The 18,865-nt window shown below is 39.1% G+C and overlaps 1 protein-coding gene across 1 annotated transcript; it reads right to left on the bottom strand.

Moving 5' to 3' along the window:
- Positions 1-4,664: 4,664 nt before the first annotated feature.
- On the bottom strand, positions 4,665-14,092 carry LOC113667307 (uncharacterized). The gene is made up of 7 exons (XM_089210090.1): positions 14,026-14,092; positions 13,759-13,827; positions 10,923-11,084; positions 10,586-10,663; positions 9,809-9,876; positions 5,718-9,420; positions 4,665-5,392 (listed from the first exon to the last, which is right to left on the bottom strand). Exons 1-6 carry the CDS (start codon positions 14,090-14,092, stop codon positions 5,722-5,724), a joined length of 4,143 nt encoding a protein of 1,380 aa, XP_089066216.1. The 3' UTR covers positions 4,665-5,392; positions 5,718-5,721.
- Positions 14,093-18,865: the final 4,773 nt, after the last annotated feature.

Here is an 18,865-nt window from a genome sequence, read left to right as displayed (position 1 = left end):
ACTCTCCCCACCCCTAATCTGGAAACTATGCCATTTCAGTCTGAATATAGACACAGTGCAATAATATGAGGCATTTGCTCACTGAATGTGTTTAAGGGGAGTGTATTTTGAGTGAGCTATTTGGGTGCAGCTGTTTTATTAATGTTTATGTGGTTCCCTTTCAGACCATTTGATCTTTTAGGTAGTTTTAGCAAAAGATTCACCATTTCTGTTATGTTTGGAGCCATTTCCAGCACATGCCTGAATATGTTTTTAAAACCAAAAAATTGAATTTTTCAGATGCCTGACCCAACTGGATGGGTGCAGGGTAAGTGGTCATACATGGTGACCTGATTTTGAATAATGAAGTGTTCATTATTGTTGTTGTTGTTTTTGGTTTTTCTCATTGCTAAAAATCAGTTAAATACTGGCGCTATAAGTTGACTCAGTTGCCATGGGGCAGTATTAGTTTATAAACAAATTTTAACATAATTAAATGGGATTTAACATAGTTTAAACGACTAGGAGCAAATATGGTTTATAGCATTTCAAACATTTGGTTCATGTCATAGCCAGCTGTTAGAATCTGTGCAGTGTTTGTTGCATTCAGCAGAGTTTGCAGCAGTACTGTGGTTGTTGGGGCCCTAGGGCCATCCTCGTCCAGCGGTATACCTTATCAGTGCATGCGTTGTTCTTTCATTGTACCTGTGTTGTGTTTGCTCTTCCATACCGTGGCATTGTTGTCCTTGCAGATAGCAGTTCTTGAAATTTCCTTTCCCCTCCCCCCAGCTCTAACTGCAGACTTTCTTGTGCAAGGTCCATTTCTATTTATTTGTTTTATTTATTATTTAAATATTTATTTATGTTTTCCCCCACTGAGCCATTTGGCTCTAGTGTGACAGGTGCTCAGAGGGGGCTTGGAGCAAGGGACTTGCAGCTGGATTGCGGGTTGGGTAGGCCAGTCGGGTGTTCTAGCACCTTGGGGTGTGACTGTAGTTGCAGCTCCTGGGCCCCTTGGGCATCCAGCCTCTATTTGTGATGTGGGTGTAAACTTGATATTAGGTCATTTATTTATTTATTTGGAATATTTATACAGGCTGGCTCAGTTCGGCTTTTAAAAGCAGGTTTACATTGCCTCTATAAATGATAACAAGGCCAAATGACCACACTGGGAACCGCATTCATACTCTTTGTTGAAGTCTGTGAGTTTTTTTATTCTTTAACTCCCAAGATCTGATTAGTAATTAATTCTCCCCTCAGTAGCTGCTGCACATTTGCATATTTATCAGTTATGAGAACTTTTTCTGTTTGATCAAGAAAACATCCTCTACCTGATTAGTTTGAGTATTCTCACCACCTGTTTGCTGAATAATGTATGGATATTATAGGGAGAAGTTACATGTTAATCAAATCAGGGAGTTAAAGGGTTAATGTCCCATGGATTTTAACCAGTACTGAGAAGATGTAGGAGAGTATGGGGCCTATGGTTTATCATCCTTAGCTGAGAAGACTAGAATGTCTAACCATTTGAAGATGTTGTAGCAAAGGCAGCACATTCTCCTTAGTTATTTTAAGATCCCGAGTGTTGTTGCAGTTTTGGACTTGAACCTTCAACTACCCGCACAGCAAGAACATCTTCGAGATATAGAAAGAAATGACAAGAGCACATCCATACCGGCTGCTAAGCGATTTAATCTCCTTAATCTTTTTCCCTATATCTTGGCTGTTCGAAGGCCGGGCTGCAAAACTCCAGAACAAAGATTTATCTTTCAGATCGGCACTATTTATCCCCACAGTATCAACGAACACTTTTCATTCAGCTAATTTGTTCTTGTTTTCTCGTCACCATATTCCCACCAATAGCGTGGCTCCATTTTCGGCAGATAAATACACACACAACTCACAATTCCTCCAACCGCTGTGATGAAGGGCTAACGCTCCAAACGTCAGCTTTTAAACTTTACAGTGGCCAATTTACATTATCAACTCAGTTAATAGTACAAAATTACACTGTTATACTCTCCCTTTGATGCAGCACCACAGTTTTTTAAGAAACTTACCCCCTTTACCTGCACAGCAGTCCAGCAATCAACATGAGCCAGCAGAAAAAAAAGATTCCTCTGTTTTAATTAATAAAATATGCGTGACTGATTGTTATCACTGAGGGTAATCACCGTTTAATACAGGTCAACGACAAAAGACAAAAAAACAACATTTAATTAATACCATAATTCATCATTTATTTTATATCGAGTTTATGTAAAAAATGTATCAAATAGCATTAACAAAATGACAGCGTAAAAACAGAACAATAGATTAGAAATCTAACAATTAGACCTCTTGGTAATAAACCAACAAATGATTTTTCTTGTGTAATTTTCTTGTGTAATATTTGTCAGATATAAACAATCCTATAGAAGGATGATAATGTGCAATTCGTTAAGGACATTTGAACTCTAAATACTAACATTGATTTTGGGAGCCAAATATGGACTAAATTTTACTTCAGAGACAATTCGTCTTTTTATTCGAGTGATTCTTCCCTAAGTGACCGTTCCATACAACCCGAACAGGCTGATGGGACTCAGTCAAGGATAACCACAAACGCTTAATAGAGACCACCGCTGAAAAGTGGTGAAAGTGACAATGCATAAGAGGAAAAATAATCGCGAATTTGACAACCGACCGCTTAATACAGGTTCGACTATGAATTCCAAAATAGCCAATCAGCCCACGCAAAGAGCTCCATTCGCCTGTGTTGTATATTATAAAAGACCGCTCTAAGGTGATAGATGGAGTAGAGTTATGAAGCACGAAGAGAAAATCTAAGAAGACGAAAGAAGTCAAAGTCCAGCAATTACTCAGGGAAATTCTTGTCTTTACCTTCTGAAATCGTAGCTCTAAGATTCATGAGAATCCGTCCTCTAACCACGTAGCCGTTTACACTCCCAACCCGGGGGAAAACGGAACCTCGACCAACCGTTCCCCCCTTCCCAGGGCTCTTTTTAAAATGATTGTAATATATGCTATCGTCGGTAGAGATATTCTGACGAAACATTTACGTTGTCGCAGTTTTTTAGATCTGGGGGAGGTCAAAATATCAGGGCTTACTGACTGTTTGGATCCGGTACAAGGTCTTTAAAGGGGGAAGGAAATTTATCCTTGCTCGCCCTCACTTCGGTGAATATCTCGCTTTAGCTTCATTAAGCATCTCATATTGAACATAACAGGAATGCGTAGCGACAACGCTCTCCCCATGCCCGTCTCTCTCAGGTTGATCCTTACTTCCAGCATTTTTCCACGGCTTGTTTTTCCCGGTTTTCCTTACTCCTCAAAAGCCAGTACTCTAAATTTAAGTTGCAAATGCCACCTTCTAAAACTGTTTTTATTTCACATATTGCATGTCACCCAGTCGAGCGCCTCCATGGGGTTAACCGTTTGCCGTAAACCGGTCGAAAAACTAGGTTTTAGGCGTTAAAATTGTCTTATAATAAGTCTTATTTAGTGTTATTCTGGGTTAGCGGCAGTAGAAAAATGGCTACAATTTAACCATTAGCCGTAAAAAGTTCTTTTTGGTCGGCCCTCAGTTTTAAGAAAGTTTTGGTATTTTTAACAGGCTGTTTTAGTTAAGTTTGCAATCGTGGAAAAAAAAATCATAAATATTTTCTACACGCGGGGAACCACACCGACCTAGGGTACCTCCCATGCTGAGGACGCTTTATATAAATAGAATAAAGCACCATGTCCCAAAGTGAAAGGTAACTTCTTTTTTCTTGCCTCTTCAACAACATCACGTCGCTTTACATGCTAAAAAAACGAGTCGCGTGATATCCTAAGGAACGGCTGCCAATGAAACCGGCAGATATAAAATCTGAAAATATCGAAGTTTATATCTCATTCTTAACTCTATCCAAGAAAATGGGCAAAAGTTGAGCGAATAAGACATAGGTGCACTCACTACTCCAAACGAAAAGATGTGACAAAACATCATATCTGTCACATAACGTGCTAAAGAAATGCGTTGCGTGACATCCTTAAAAACGGTTGCCAATGATCGATATAAGCAGTTATAGAGTCAGAAAATATCAAAGTTTATCTCTCATTCAGTAAACCTATTCAAAGAAATGGGCAAAAGTTATTAAGCGAATACCAATTCAAACGACAAGAAATGGCTTATGCAGGTTGATGCAGGAATTTTCTTCCCTTTGCTATTGATTTCCTCTTCCATTTTAACAAAATACCAAGCGACTTGTTTCATTGTTTGACATTTAAATGTTAGTTTATTGTACTTAGATAGTAGGTAAAAACTGTTATCGAAGAATCTAAATAAAATCATTTGGCTCCAACTTTCCAGCTCGTTCTGAGCTCCATCAATTGTTTGTAAGCCATAACTAAAATTATAAAGTAAAACTTCTCGTTTTGCCTTTGGACGATTAGTTTAAACAATATATTTAAAATGTATCGTTCTGCTTGTAAAAAATAACATAATTTATCGAAGGTAATTTAGTGTTAACAACTGGGTTGAAAGCGTAAATTAGCCACCGTAAAGAGTAATACTCTTTACTCTTTACTCTTTACGGTGGCTAATTTACGTTTTCAACCCAGTTGTTAACACTAAATTACCTTCTATACTCTCCCACCGACGCAGCACCACAGTTTCTTTAGAAACTTACCCCTTCAACATAATTTATCGCCTTCAAAATTAAAGGAGAAATCTCAGAAAATTAACTAATACCAGACTAAATCCTTGCCATTACGGCCAAAATCTGTCATTTTGAGTCGTTTTAAGATCAAACGAATTGTGATCGGCAGAAACTAACTTTAAGTACCAATGACTGAGTATAAATCCTCGAAAAGTTCATCACAATTTCCATCTGACATAGACTAAGATAATCGAGCAATCGGACAACTGATTATTCTCCAATTCTTATGGAAATTCTCTACACACGCACATGGCTGTAATAGCTTTATATCACTCATGAGACTAAACAGATTAAGAAAAACTCTGTAAAAAAAACTCTAGAAAAGACGTTTCAACTTCGAAGTAAATGTAACGCCCAAATCCTCTCAGTAGAAAATACTTAGATTAAAAATAACTTCTCACATAGCTAGTCATGATAATTTTAAGATATCATATGGAAAAAATAACAAAAAAACAAAACAAACAGTAGTTTGAGAAGGATATCAAAGATTAAGCTCCTAAAAGCAGTTCAGACAAGCAAAAAGGCAACTTTTGAATCAATGGAAATCTGTTCTCTTGTTAAGCTTGACTTTGGCCGTCTTTTGGTTCTTCCTGCTTTGAAAAGAAGACTCTTGACAAAGGTTTCGTCTGTAGCTTACTGGTTTCTGGTCCAAATATCAGCATTTGTACATATCCGAAAACTCCCTGGGATTCCAATGCTCTCTGCCTTAACTGAAAAATGAAAGAATCTAAGTTTAGGGAGGATAGTTGAGTTGCCATGAAATATTTCTTAGCACATGAAACGATACACTGCACAACAGGATTGCTTTAAAAGAACTTTGCTATTTTACTCCTATCATGTTTCCAAAATAGAATGTTGTCATCGTAAATGTGTCCACTTGATTGTACTGCATCTCAGTTTGCGGAGAGAAAAATAAATTGGTAACCCAACGGAAAGGAAAATAACACACAAGTATGACTGCTCACATATGAGCAAAGATTTTGATTTAATGCAACTTTGTATTGAATAGAATGTATTAACAGAATTATTACTTACTTCTCTAAATCTCCTTGAAATTCAGGCTGACGTCGTCACCAATGAGTACAAATGGTGCCCAGTAAATCACCTCCTTGAACTTTTCAATTTCTCTCATACGCTTCATGGCCTGATTGAGAGCTTCTCTTGCCTTCTTGCCTTTGGCAAGTGCATAGTAGAAGAAACTCATGAACTCCAGGGTTCCCTCGTCGCCAATCGCCCACAAGGTTACCACAACAGATCTGGCACCGGCACCCAAAAGTGCACGGGCCATGCCGACCACACCCTCGGCCATCACCTCCCCACGAGCAGTGTGACAGCAGCTAAGTACAACCAGACGTGCTCGCAACCCAGCTTCTATGACATCTTTCATCGTCAGTAGATAGTCTTTCTCTTGCGGCTGAGGGTTATCTCTTGTGGTGTTTGGTGCCAGGATAACTTCTCCAGTTTCCATCTTACCGTGCGCTGCTATGTGAACTAAGGCCACTGATGATATTCGTTTTAACACTTCATCTTTTGTTGCCATTTCTCCAGTGAGAGGGGAGACATTGAGGATACGTCCAATCATCTCCACTTCTTTCCTTGCTCCTGGAAGTTGCACCAAAAGTCCTCCCTCATAGATGATATGTTTGAAACATGGGTCGCCGACAAGCAATGCACCAGTCTTCATGTGAAAGTCAGCTGGACAATCATGAATTAGTTGCAATGTCGTCAGAGAGGGAAGCACACGAATTTTGAAAGAATCACTTAGATATGATGAGTTGGAGTCCAGCAACGCTGCATAAGGTACAAGGCAAAATGGCCCCTCAGGAACGAATGTGATCTCGTCGTTGCCTTCGATCAGGTCAGCAATAGGAGTAACGATGATGTCATGCAGCTTCTTTAAAGCACTGGATTGGGAGTGCCTCACATCAACTCGGATCACGTCATTGGCCACCACTTCACCATCTGTCGACGAGTCAAGCGGAGGATTTTCGATGGTAACAGTACCTCTTGTACCGATCTCCTTAAGAGCAGTTTTGGTCAGTAGCTGGATGAAAAATTTCAATTCATCCTCATACTTGTATTTGTTCACGTGCACTTCTCTCATCTGGATATTATCTTCACTGAGGCAAACCCAGAAGTAAACACATGGTCCATTAATAGCTATGAAAACTGTGCTCAATGGAACCCACCTCAGAGAAGTGCGGAATGCGCTGGGCGTCAAAGAATCGCCAGGCTGATATTTTGTGACCATGAGATCTCTCAGAGCTTGAGCACGTCCTTTCTCTGTGGCAAGAAGAGCCTTCACAACTTGACCTCGATTGAGATTTATACGCCACAAACCTTTGTAGGCTACTTGGTGCTGATTACGATAACAAATCTTCCACTGATCGTTGAGTTGAAGACTGGTCCTGATATCATCATACAATTCTACACTCGAGTAATAAAAGTCAAAGGCCATCATAAGATTTCCTTGACAATCAAAACTGGTTCCAAGGGAACAGAGTGAGCACGCCTCTCCAGTCTTACTTCCCACTTCTTTGGATATTTCTAGGTGACGTTGAAAACACTCAATAGCTTTTTTCAACTCTCTTTGACCTTGATGAATTCTGCCGAGAAGGCAATAACTCATTCCCTCTCCGGCCTTGTCTCCCACTTCTTTAGCAATTTCTAGATCACGTTGATGGTACTGGATGGCTGTTTTAAACTGTCCCAGACTGTTATAAGCGTTGCCGAGATTGCCATAACTTCTTCCCTCTCCGGCCTTGTCTCCTACTTCTTTAGCAATTTCTAGATGACGTTGATGGTACTCAATTGCTGTTTTGGACTTTCGTAGACTTTCATAAGCGTTGCCGAGATTTCCATAGCTCATTCCCTCTCCGGCCTTGTCTCCTACTTCTTTAGAAATTTCTAGATGACGCTGATGGTACTGGATGGCTGTTTTGAACTGTCCTAGACTGTCATAAGCGTTGCCGAGACCGCTATAACTTCTTCCCTCTCCGGCCTTGTCTCCCACTTCTTTAGCAATTTCTAGATGACGTTGATGGTACTGAATGGCTGTTTTGAACTGTCCTAGACTGTCATAAGCGTTGCCGAGATTGCCATAACTGATTCCCTCTCCGGCCTTGTCTCCCACTTCTTTAGCAATTTCTAGATGACGTTGATGGTACTGGATGGCTGTTTTGAACTGTCCTAGACTGTCATAAGCGTTGCCGAGATTGCCATAACTCATTCCCTCTCCGGCCTTGTCTCCCACTTCTTTAGCAATTTCTAGATGACGTTGATGGTACTGGATGGCTGTTGTGAACTGTCCTAGACTGTCATAAGCGTTGCCGAGATTGCCATAACTCATTCCCTCTCCGGCCTTGTCTCCCACTTCTTTAGCAATTTCTAGATCACGTTGATGGTACTGGATGGCTGTTTTGAACTGTCCTAGACCTCGATAAGCGTTGCCGAGATTGCCATAACTGATTCCCTCTCCGGCCTTGTCTCCCACTTCTTTAGCAATTTCTAGATCACGTTGATGGTACTGGATGGCTGTTTTGAACTGTCCTAGACTGTCATAAGCGTTGCCGAGACCGCTATAACTTCTTCCCTCTCCGGCCTTGTCTACCACTTCTTTAGCAATTTCTAGATGACGTTGATGGTACTGGATGGCTGTTTTGAACTGTCCTAGACCTTGATAAGCGTTGCCGAGATTGCCATAACTCATTCCCTCTCCGGTCTTGTCTCCCACTTCTTTAGCAATTTCTAGATCACGTTGATGGTACTGGATTGCTGTTTTGAACTGTCCTAGACTGTCATAAGCGTTGCCGAGACCGCTATAACTTCTTCCCTCTCCGGCCTTGTCTCCCACTTCTTTAGCAATTTCTAGATCACGTTGATGGTACTGGATGGCTGTTTTGAACTGTCCTAGACCTCGATAAGCGTTGCCGAGATTGCAATAACTGATCCCCTCTCCGGCCTTGTCTCCCACTTCTTTAGCAATTTCTAGATGACGTTGATGGTACTGGATTGCTGTTTTGAACTGTCCTAGACCTTGATAAGCGTTGCCGAGATTGCCATAACTCATTCCCTCTCCGGCCTTGTCTCCCACTTCTTTAGCAATTTCTAGATGACGTTGATGGTACTGGATGGCTGTTTTGAACTGTCCTAGACTGTCATAAGCGTTGCCGAGATTGCCATAACTGATTCCCTCTCCGGCCTTGTCTCCCACTTCTTTAGCAATTTCTAGATGACGTTGATGGTACTGGATGGCTGTTTTGAACTGTCCTAGACTGTCATAAGCGTTGCCGAGACCGCTATAACTTCTTCCCTCTCCGGCCTTGTCTACCACTTCTTTAGCAATTTCTAGATCACGTTGATGGTACTGGATGGCTGTTTTGAACTGTCCTAGACCTTGATAAGCGTTGCCGAGATTGCCATAACTCATTCCCTCTCCGGCCTTGTCTCCCACTTCTTTAGCAATTTCTAGATGACGTTGATGGTACTGGATGGCTGTTTTGAACTGTCCTAGACTGTCATAAGCGTTGCCGAGAATACAATAGTTTTTTCTCTCTTCGGTCTTATCTCCCACTTCTTTAGCAATTTCTAGTTGACGCTGATGGTACTTGATAGCTGTTTTAAACTTTCCTTGTCCTTGATAAGGATTGCTGAGATTGGAAAAACTGTTTGCTATGGCTGTTAGTTCGGCATTACTTTTCCTTAGTAATTGAAGCAGACGTTTGTTGTCATTTTTAATCTTAAAACGTGTCAAGGGTCGATAAATAATGAGCAGATTTGCGAAAATATTAGATAGAACCTTTAAACTGGAATGATAATTCGAACGTGGGCTTTTGTACAAATTTGATTTCAAGTTATTGGAGAGTTTTTAAGTAGCTCTGAAGCGCATTTATCGGTTTAGGTTCGGTCGTCATGGTGATGCTCGTCTGAAGACAAAAATGAGCCTCTTCTTTCAAGTAAGGTTTCGTGGAATAGTCGAAAGAACTCTTTAAGAATATTTTAGCTTCTTTAAACTGCTCGGTACACTATAAGAGAACATTGCTTGCATTATATGTTGAAGAATCTCTCCGGAACGTATTGATTTCCCTTGAAATATTACTCGCATTGAAACATTCGTTAAAGGATACGGCCAATCCGATATGCAACCAGTTCCTTGCTTCTTTATACAAGCAAAGTTCGACACAAGCTCTGGCTCCTGAAAAGGAGAGAATAATTGGCGGTACGAAGTAACTCATAACTGTTAAAGTATAAATGTATCGATAAAATGGCCTTAATTTCCCATTTAGCTCGGAACAAAAATTGTGATAATAAGGGCAATTTGAACTTGTAAAAGAACTGAAAGTAAACAATAAGGAGCTAATGGAAAGCGGCTACCAATTAAGCTTCAATTGATGATGATAACGATAAATTTATCTCGCGCATTCTTCATTTTAATGTGCTATTATGCGCTTTTCAGCACTTCTCGGGGAACTTTTCGGGCAGACTGCATTGAGCAGTTTACAACTTTTGAAAGGGAATTTTTCAGGTGCCTCCTTGAGTTACAGAGAAGATGCAAGAAACGGGGCTTACGGTTTTCTGTTCTTATCCGGGACTAGAATATCAAATCATTTGCAGATGTCACAGCTTAGGCGGCAGCACATTGTCCTCAGATATTTTAAAACTCAGGGAGATGGTCCAGTCTAGGGCTTGAACCCTCGACCTCCGGCGCTCAACAACGTGAACTAAACAGGCGGTGGTATTTCAGAGCTTATTGACATTTTCTCATGCTTTTTACCCACATCACAGACATTGACACACCAGATACAATTCACACTTGGGGTGCAGTTACCTGCCACAAACCACACAATCATCTTTTGACGAAATCCGAGAATAGAATGTTGATGGCTGATGTCTGAAAAACCCACCTTTCTTGATAGCTTTGATTAAAGAGGGTTCCAATTCAACTGCAACTGTTGCATCATCGAGACATTCCACGTAGTTTGCTGTGAGATTCAAGAAATAAGGCTTAAAAAAGTGGTCACCATATGGAATTGCAACAAAGAAGCCTTAAAAAATTACAATTGCTTAAAATGTAACGAGGATCATTCCTTTGCTTAATTTTCATCCGCTACAGGGCGATTTATGTTTTTACGCTACTTTTCTGCATTTGCTCAATTTTTTCTTTTCTTGATGCAGATTGTGTATTCCGTTATCTTGTAACGCTGCACGACAGATTTATATGTTTACATATGAAATCGGTACCCAAACGGAAATGAGCTGTTGCCCTGTTGCTGTAAAGCTTGGCATTCAGCCGTTTATCTTTGCAGTTCACTTGAAGTCCTTCCGTGTAGGAGTTTATCGCGTTATTAGCTTCTCCTTGTCTGTATTCTTTGTTACCTTTCTCCAGACATACTTTCACTATTTCTGAAAACACAACGTTTTCATGTTAATGATTTAGTAATAAGTGATACGACCCTTGACGGATGATGCCAACTTTAAATATCCAAACGAACTTTTAGGTTAAAGCAGCTCAGAGCTATGAGAAAAAACAACCAGAAAAGTTTAATATTTGTACATTTTGTTTGCGTGCAAGCTGCTGGGAGTCTGGGCTGTGGCTTGGCTATTACCACAAGTTTATCAATTTACATTATAAAGTAATTCAAATAGTAGGCGCGCTCTGATTGGCCATAAAACCATTTCACATGAGCGTATGTAAACACGGTTTTCGTTCCTCTTTCATTAGTTATTTTATAAAAGAAATGTAAGTATAGCTTCGCGTTGTGGTTTCCTACGCTTATCTCGTGTTCTCCCAACCTCCCGCGTGTTTACATCAGGCTATGTAAACACGGAAAACATTTTACATTTCTTCATTTAGGTCGAGAGGCTTTCCAAACTCCTTTTACACCTGGCATACGTTTCCAAAATATCACAAGTTTCACCGGGAGATCCTATCTTAACTCAGCTTTGTTTACAAAAGCCCTTCAGGAGAGTTTATCTGTGCATTTTGTTTTCTTTAAAATATTCAAGTTATTTGGAGTTTTAGCTGTAGCTTGGCCATAACCACATCAGGTCTGATCGGTTTACATTTAGGTCGAGAGACTTTCCAATGACCCTTTTACACCTGGGTTACGTTTTCCAAAATTTTATGTTAGAATATAAAATCCCATAAGTTATTGCATAAAGCAAAGCAAAGCCAGACCGAAAAAAGGTTAAAACTTGTGAATGCTCTGATTACGAAAAAAAAGAACATCGTGCTGAGAGTCTGAGAGTGACAAGAGTTCGTGGTTTTACCATCGTTCAGAAAAGTGCGCTGGAAAAAAATTTTTTTTTCTTTTTCTCTTTATCACTTGGTTTTTCTCATACATGTAATTGTCTATTGAGAACATAGTCGAAGAAGCTAACTGGAGAAATCCTATTGGGAAAGTATTACTTTCCTGCGAAGTGCCATTTTGCCTGATGTGAAAATAAGCGGTTCCACGTTTTGTTGACTGGTGGTTTACAGCGTGGGCCTGGTTTTGACATAACTGTCTAAAGAGGCGTGAAATCAGAATTCTCAAATCGCGTAAAAATTTCTGCCAAACATGTACTGAACAATAAGGGACAAAAATGTGCTAGCGTAAATACTTTCCTTTTGGCGGCCTCAAAAAGTTATCCGTTTGCAAATTTTTCAAAACTCGACTTTGACGGGTCTACGGGTACTAACAGCTCTCTCTTGCCGAATATGACTTCTTTATTAAAAATGACCAAATTTACAATGTTTTCAAGTGCAAAAGGATAATACTTTTACTACGCAAATATCCTCCATTTTAGGTGCAAATTGTACATACATCGTTAATCTCCAAAACATTGTGTGTTGATTTACTAGTAAGCACTTCTAAAACTCAGAAAAACCGAGTTTTACAAAGCCTAGTAGGCCAATTTTGGCCCATTCTTCTTTAATTTAGGGCTCTTCAAAGCTAAGTCGCCTTCAAATTTGTCGCTTTATTGCTTATGAATGGCACAACACAAGGCAAACAATGAAGAGTTCTTGAAGACACGTGCGTCGTGTACTTTACCCGGCCATCCAACACAGATATCAAGAAATAGATAATTACAATCCACTAGCCCCTGAAGGATTAATGAGTGGAATCCCTTCCTGTTAACATAATCATCTGGACTTTGCCGAGGTCCAATGACTGGGACATGGCAACCATCGACTGCTGCAACCACCTGGGGAAAACCCGCGCGACTTTTAAAACCTTCAATTTTTTCTTGGACTTCATGTTGATTTTGGGGAACGTTTATATAATTGGGAAGAAGAACGTTCACTATCACCTCGCATACCTGTCGCACAATACCACAAACAGTGGATTTTCCGACACCAAGATATAGATTTCCGATCGTTCGAAAGTGAGCCGTGTCCGCAAGCCAATATAATGTTATGGCAACTCGATGACGCACTGTAATGGCTTTCCTGTAATTTGTGTCCCTTTTAGAGATATGTGGCGAAAGTTCTCGGCAAAGGCGATTAAATGCTTCTTTAGACATGCGAAAATTCTCATTCCAGTCCTTTTCTTTCTAATCTTGGCAAGTCTCTTCCCAAAATATCTGCGACCGGGGTTTTAGCCAAATACGGCGAACAGGAAGATGTTGGAGAAGAAATCGAAGCAAAAACCGAGAAAACAATGATGAAACGAGACGTCTCCGACGGACATAGCGATTAAATCGTCTCTCTACGTTTCTCTGTCGGTTTTGTGTAATTCTGAGGTTTTCCCTCAGCCGTGACTGCGCCAACAACAGCAGGATATTGTGATTTAAACTGACCGCCATTTTTATTGCGTCTTTAATTTTGTTGGCAACAATTAATATCAAAACGAGGCTGCGTAATACCTAACCCAGTCTGCAGTGTGAACGGTTCTTGAGCAACACATGTTTTATAAAACCATGTTTAAAAAAACTACGTTTAATGAAACTTCATTAAATTGGTGTGAACAGGGCATGAGTCGCCTTCAAATTTGTCGCTTTATTGCTTATGAATAATTAATGATGTCTACGCATTTTTCTCGATCTGATTGAGCAACAACTTGTTTTTTCTTTCTTTGAAAGAATCTCTTCTCACCTCTTAAATGGTTATCGTCTTCATCCAGCTCAGCTTCACTTGACGTAACTTGACTTTCCCCTGTCGATGAAATTACAGAGAAGATATTTTAGTGATCGCAACTATGTGCAATTAGAACTAGCGTTCTAATACTGGTGTATTCAGTGGATTTCTAAAACCTTCAAGTCGAAGTGATCCAAAAAATTATACACCAGAATTAAGGTGTAGATAATCAACAAACAGTAAAAAATTACCATAAAGAAGTCTTTCCTTGTTGCCTTTTCTTACCTGTAGCTGGAAACTCATTTTTCACCTCCAGTTCTTCTCCCGGTGTTGAGAGGTTGCTTTCTGCCATTGCTAGAAATAAAATTGAATCGATTGCACTGCGTTACATCGTTAAAAATAAAAAAAAAGAGGAGATTCAAATGAAAGTAACTTAAAGAAAACGTTGTATACTTAATCATAGAGGATGGATGAGAACCTCAAAGTTTCTCCGTCACGCTATTGTAGTTGCGTGACAGCTCCAGTCAAGTTCAGCGGGTTGTATCATGTATGTTTTTTTCATTCGTTTGTTTGTTTGCTTGATTGTTTTTTAGTCTTTTCTAATGAAACGTCGTTCAAGGCTGTCACTTATCAAAATGCGTGCGTGGCAATAAACAACCTAATTGTACCCGGTAGGCATGGATAAACACAGATAAAATGTTATGCAATAAAAGACTCTTTCTCTCATTCCTTCATTTTACCGCGTGTGGGGCTGGGAGAATTCGCAAAACTTATTCAAGCCCGAAACACCTTCGAAGGTCTGCGTAACCGTCACGAATTCTACCAGCACTCCGCGAGCCTATTGCGTAACGAAACACGTTTATCAACCCGTGGTAGCGAGTGTACCAAGACGGATAAAACGTCTAGGACAAATTTAATGTACCAGACGAGTTTAATTCGTTTTAGAAGTCGCGCTATCGTCGAATTCAATTGCTTGTGGGACATTGAATTAAATTCGTCTGAGATTATTTTGAGGGACTGGAGAAGATGGCACTGGAAAGTGTCCTTTTCATCAAAACTCTTGTTATAAAGAAACTGTATATACATCAAATTGAAAGCCAAGCGCAACACGCAGACTCCTGCATAGCTTAATCTTGTAGGCTATCGAATAAATTTATTGCCAGGCCAAATGAGCATTTGGCGGAGGAAGTAGACTGAAAGCGAAATGAAACAAAAAAAACATTTCGATATCGCCAAGCAAAAGAGAACTTTAAATTTATTTGTGAACGAGTTGCTGATCAAAAGAGATTCTTCTGCAATATAGCAGTGATTGGGAAATTTTCGTGAAGCTGCTGCGGTGCTCTTGCCCTACAGAACAGGATTCTGAGCTCACAGTTTTATCTTCCAGCGCACGATGTAAACACTCAAACATTGTGCCGATTTAGTCCGTCATTGCGCGAAAACGTATATCTACTAAAACCGAACTCTGACAGATAACCAGTTAGAAGTGATACTACAAACCACCTTGTAGATACGTAGTGGACATGTATCATCCTTTTTGTTCGAAAGATATTGATTGAAAATTTGAATCCGATGCGATTTTTATACAGGAGCATCGAATACAGAGATCCGCTGCACCGAAAGTCAGCTCGCCGGAAAACCACTTCAATTTCGGAAATTGTAATACAACAATTTCTCATTACAAGAACTATTCCCTTTAAAAAGAATTGAATTCAGCTTTAGTTGAAAAAAAAAAAACAATTTAAAAAAAAACAGCCTACACGGAAAGTAGAACTGTCTTGTTGATAAATCCGGTTATCATTGAAGAAATGTAAAATGGTTTCCGTGTTTACATAGCCTGATGTAAACACGCGGGAGGTTGGGAGAACACGAGATAAACGTAGGAAACCACGACGCGAAGCGGAGTGGTTTCCAGCTTATGTTTCCTTTCCAGCTATGTAAACACAGAAACCATTTTACATTTCTTTAATAAAATAACTAATGAAAGAAGAACGAAAACCGTGTTTACATACGCTCATGTAAAATGGTTTTATGGCCAATCAGAGCGCGCGTACTATTTGAATTATTTTATAATACGACATTGATACTTTATATATGAAGATATAAATGGTACGCCTACAGCGTGCGGTGGAGATGTCACGTTTTGGAAACTGAAAAAATTCTGGTATCTCACCGACAACCATGTGATAATACCATTATTATTACTATGTATCGCGAGTGTTACGACGTTAAAAGAGACGTTGGCATTTTGTATATTTTTTTTCAACCTCGAGCTTTGTTTCAACTTTGTTTGTTTACGAGAGATAATAGCTGGTTATGACATTGACGAGAGCTATAATTATGTACAGCACGTTATCTAGCTTTGTCACATGCTCACCACGCGCTTCTGCCGCATAATTATCATGTACAGTTAAACCTTTAACTCCCGTGATCTAATTGTTAATTCTCCCTTCCAGCTGCTACATGTTCTCTTTCAAAGTAGGTACGGAAACTTGGTGTTAGTTCAAAGATAACGAATTCTACCTGATAAAACTTTGAGTATTCTTATTACCTGTTTGCTGGATAATGCATTGATATTACAGGGATAACTTACAAGTTATATCACTTCAAGGAGTTTAAGGATTTAGGAAATTGCTTCGCGTGCACACTATTTAACTACGAGGCAAATGAGAGAAGCCGATGGAATTTATAATTGTACGCAAGTGAAATATTTTTACGTCTGACAACAATAACCCGAGAAAATTCAACTGAAATTAAACTTAATTGTTGTCAGCCGCAAGAAAATTAAGATTACGATCTTTCATTATAAATAACATGAGCTCTACAGTTTTAATCAGTTGCAGAATGAAAATTGGTTTGTAACTGTCAAACTGTCATCCTCTGAATCTCTCTCTTCTCCAAACGATGTCATTTGTTAATTCTACATGCCTGAAAATATTAAGAATAATACTTTGCTTTACAACAATTTCGAGAGAAAAATGAAGGTTGCATATTCACGAGTTTAAAAGATCTAACCTCGTCTAATTCCCAGTTTCGTGATCAAAATTGCTGTTCTTCTTAGTTATTGTGTTTGTTTTATTCTTTTATGATTATTATTTGTTTACATGTTTCTGTATGACTATTAATTGATTCAGTTTGTAATTTAATGCAGCTCTTTCTCTTTTAGTGCGAAATACTCGCAATCCGCAAAATCCCTTTTCTCTTCAGAGCAGGAAATGTTACATTCTGCCATAACTGAATCGATAAGGATGAATTCACACCGTGAGTTATTGTACCGATGCAATTTCTCTTCAAGTTATCAACTCGGTATATCCCTCGTTCAATGCACTCTCTCGTGAGATATCGAGAATGATAATCCCATATCTACGAGCAGCCATGTATTATTTTGTTTATTATATAAACACCATAGGCATTTACAGACAAATTGAAAGGCGACTTTATTAAGGAATGAGAATTTGCCATTCATTCACCAACCAAGTAAAGTGGCGCGAAAAGCGGGTGACGTCCAGCAGCTGATTGCCGATACCAATCAGCGTATTTTATCTGATAAACATTTGTTTTTGGTCATCTTCCCTTTAGCGTTACAGTTCTCTCAAATTTTCATTTTCCACTTTCACTGTGACAACGTTTCTAAAAATAATAACGGTGAACTTTTTTTTACTGTAAACAACTCTTGCCACTTCACTAAATATTTTTGCAGTCAAAGTGTCCAGTGAAATCCAATGGTGCTCTGGATTTCATTCCGATACAATCAGTTTTTGAATAATAAAATCTGTTCCTTCCTAATATGAAAACGATGCTGATTCACAAAATCAAGATGGGTTTGTTCGTAAGTAGTCGAGTCCCGAACAAGTTAAAATGGGCATCCATTCCTCAGTTGTTTTCATTCACTGGCTTTCTCTCACATGTAAAGAACATTTTAGTGTTACATCAAGATACTTCGCTATAAGCGATAACTTTCCCTGCTCCCAACGAACACTAATTTTTTTTGCTGGTTGTTGCGTTGATATCTACGTATACTTTGCAATCACAAGTTGCACATATTTATCACCGGAGGGAGACACAAAGCTAAAGAAATCATATGAATAATATGTATTCTTTATGTGTATTTTTCCAATTTTCATGTCTTTCGATTATCATATGCTACATATTTCTTCATTAGCTTTCCTCACCTGAAGAGTACTTGCAATAAATTTAACTCCAATAAAGTTCTTTTCCAAGAAAAATACTTGACTTCACGTTGTATCTAGAGAAAAGCATATTTAATTCGTTTCGCGTGCTATAAAAAATTAAATCGAATACCATAAGTACTCTTCTTAAAGAAATATCCGAGGAAGATATTCAAAATTTTTTAAATCTATGTTCTCCATGCATGCAGAAACCCTCAGTGTATCTTGCGGGAATTTTATCAATTAATTGTTACTGAACCAGTTGTCTTTAAGTTGGAGGAGAAATCTGAGGCCCTAGCTCTCTGTCTCTTTGAGCTCCAGAATTGTCAGCTGAGTTTGGATGCAGTAAGCGAGACCATAAATAATTGTATAATAGTTCCTACAGACATGTGACGCACCTGATACTGGAATCAGAAATGCCGCAGCTTTGTAAATCCCTCATGGGAAGATAAATGAGCCACCTCAAGGTCTGGTATGTTTATTTACATGTCAGCATTGATATTTAATCTGTCGTTTAACCTGATCTGACGGATAAGGTTTTTTTTTTCAGTCGTTGGTTAAAAATGATTTTTTCCTCTGTCACGAAAGAGTTTGAAATTTCCTTTCTATCATTATTTATTTTAAGACATGAAACTTTCGACATTGATGATCTAGGCAGTATGCAAGATGATCCTTTATGTATCCATTGTATGTCATGGCTCATCAACGAGAAATCCATAGCTATATGTGAGAACTTCAAATCGTAAAATCCGATGGTCTAAGATTCGATCTTGCGTTCGTGACGAGTAAATAAGATCGATATTTCTTTCATTCTATTGTCTCATGTCTCAAATTATTTCTATCTGTATCTTTAGTCAATACCCATTTATCTCATTCACTGCATTAGGTCGCTATTAACTTATTCTGTCCTCACCTTAACTCCTGTGAAAATGTGATTTGCCCCACAAGTCTGTAAC

The sequence above is a fragment of the Pocillopora damicornis genome, chromosome 6 (assembly GCF_964200805.1).
Source record: "Pocillopora damicornis chromosome 6, jaPocDami1.2, whole genome shotgun sequence".
NCBI classification, from domain to species: Eukaryota; Metazoa; Cnidaria; class Anthozoa; order Scleractinia; family Pocilloporidae; genus Pocillopora; species Pocillopora damicornis.
Note: the sequence above shows the minus strand (reverse complement) of the source record. Positions and strands in the feature narration are given on the sequence as shown.

What these genes read in the sequence shown, in the direction of transcription:
- LOC113667307 (XM_089210090.1), bottom strand. Translation starts at nt 14,092, where the DNA reads ATGGCAGAAAGCAACCTCTCAACACCGGGAGAAGAACTGGAGGTGAAA. An exon ending in AAATGAGTTTCCAGCTACAG is followed by an intron (nt 13,828 to 14,025) that starts GTAAGAAAAGGC and finishes TCTCTGTAATTT; the next exon opens with CATCGACAGGGGAAAGTCAA. An exon ending in GGTTGCATATCGGATTGGCC is followed by an intron (nt 9,421 to 9,808) that starts GTATCCTTTAAC and finishes ACACGTTTTAAG; the next exon opens with ATTAAAAATGACAACAAACG.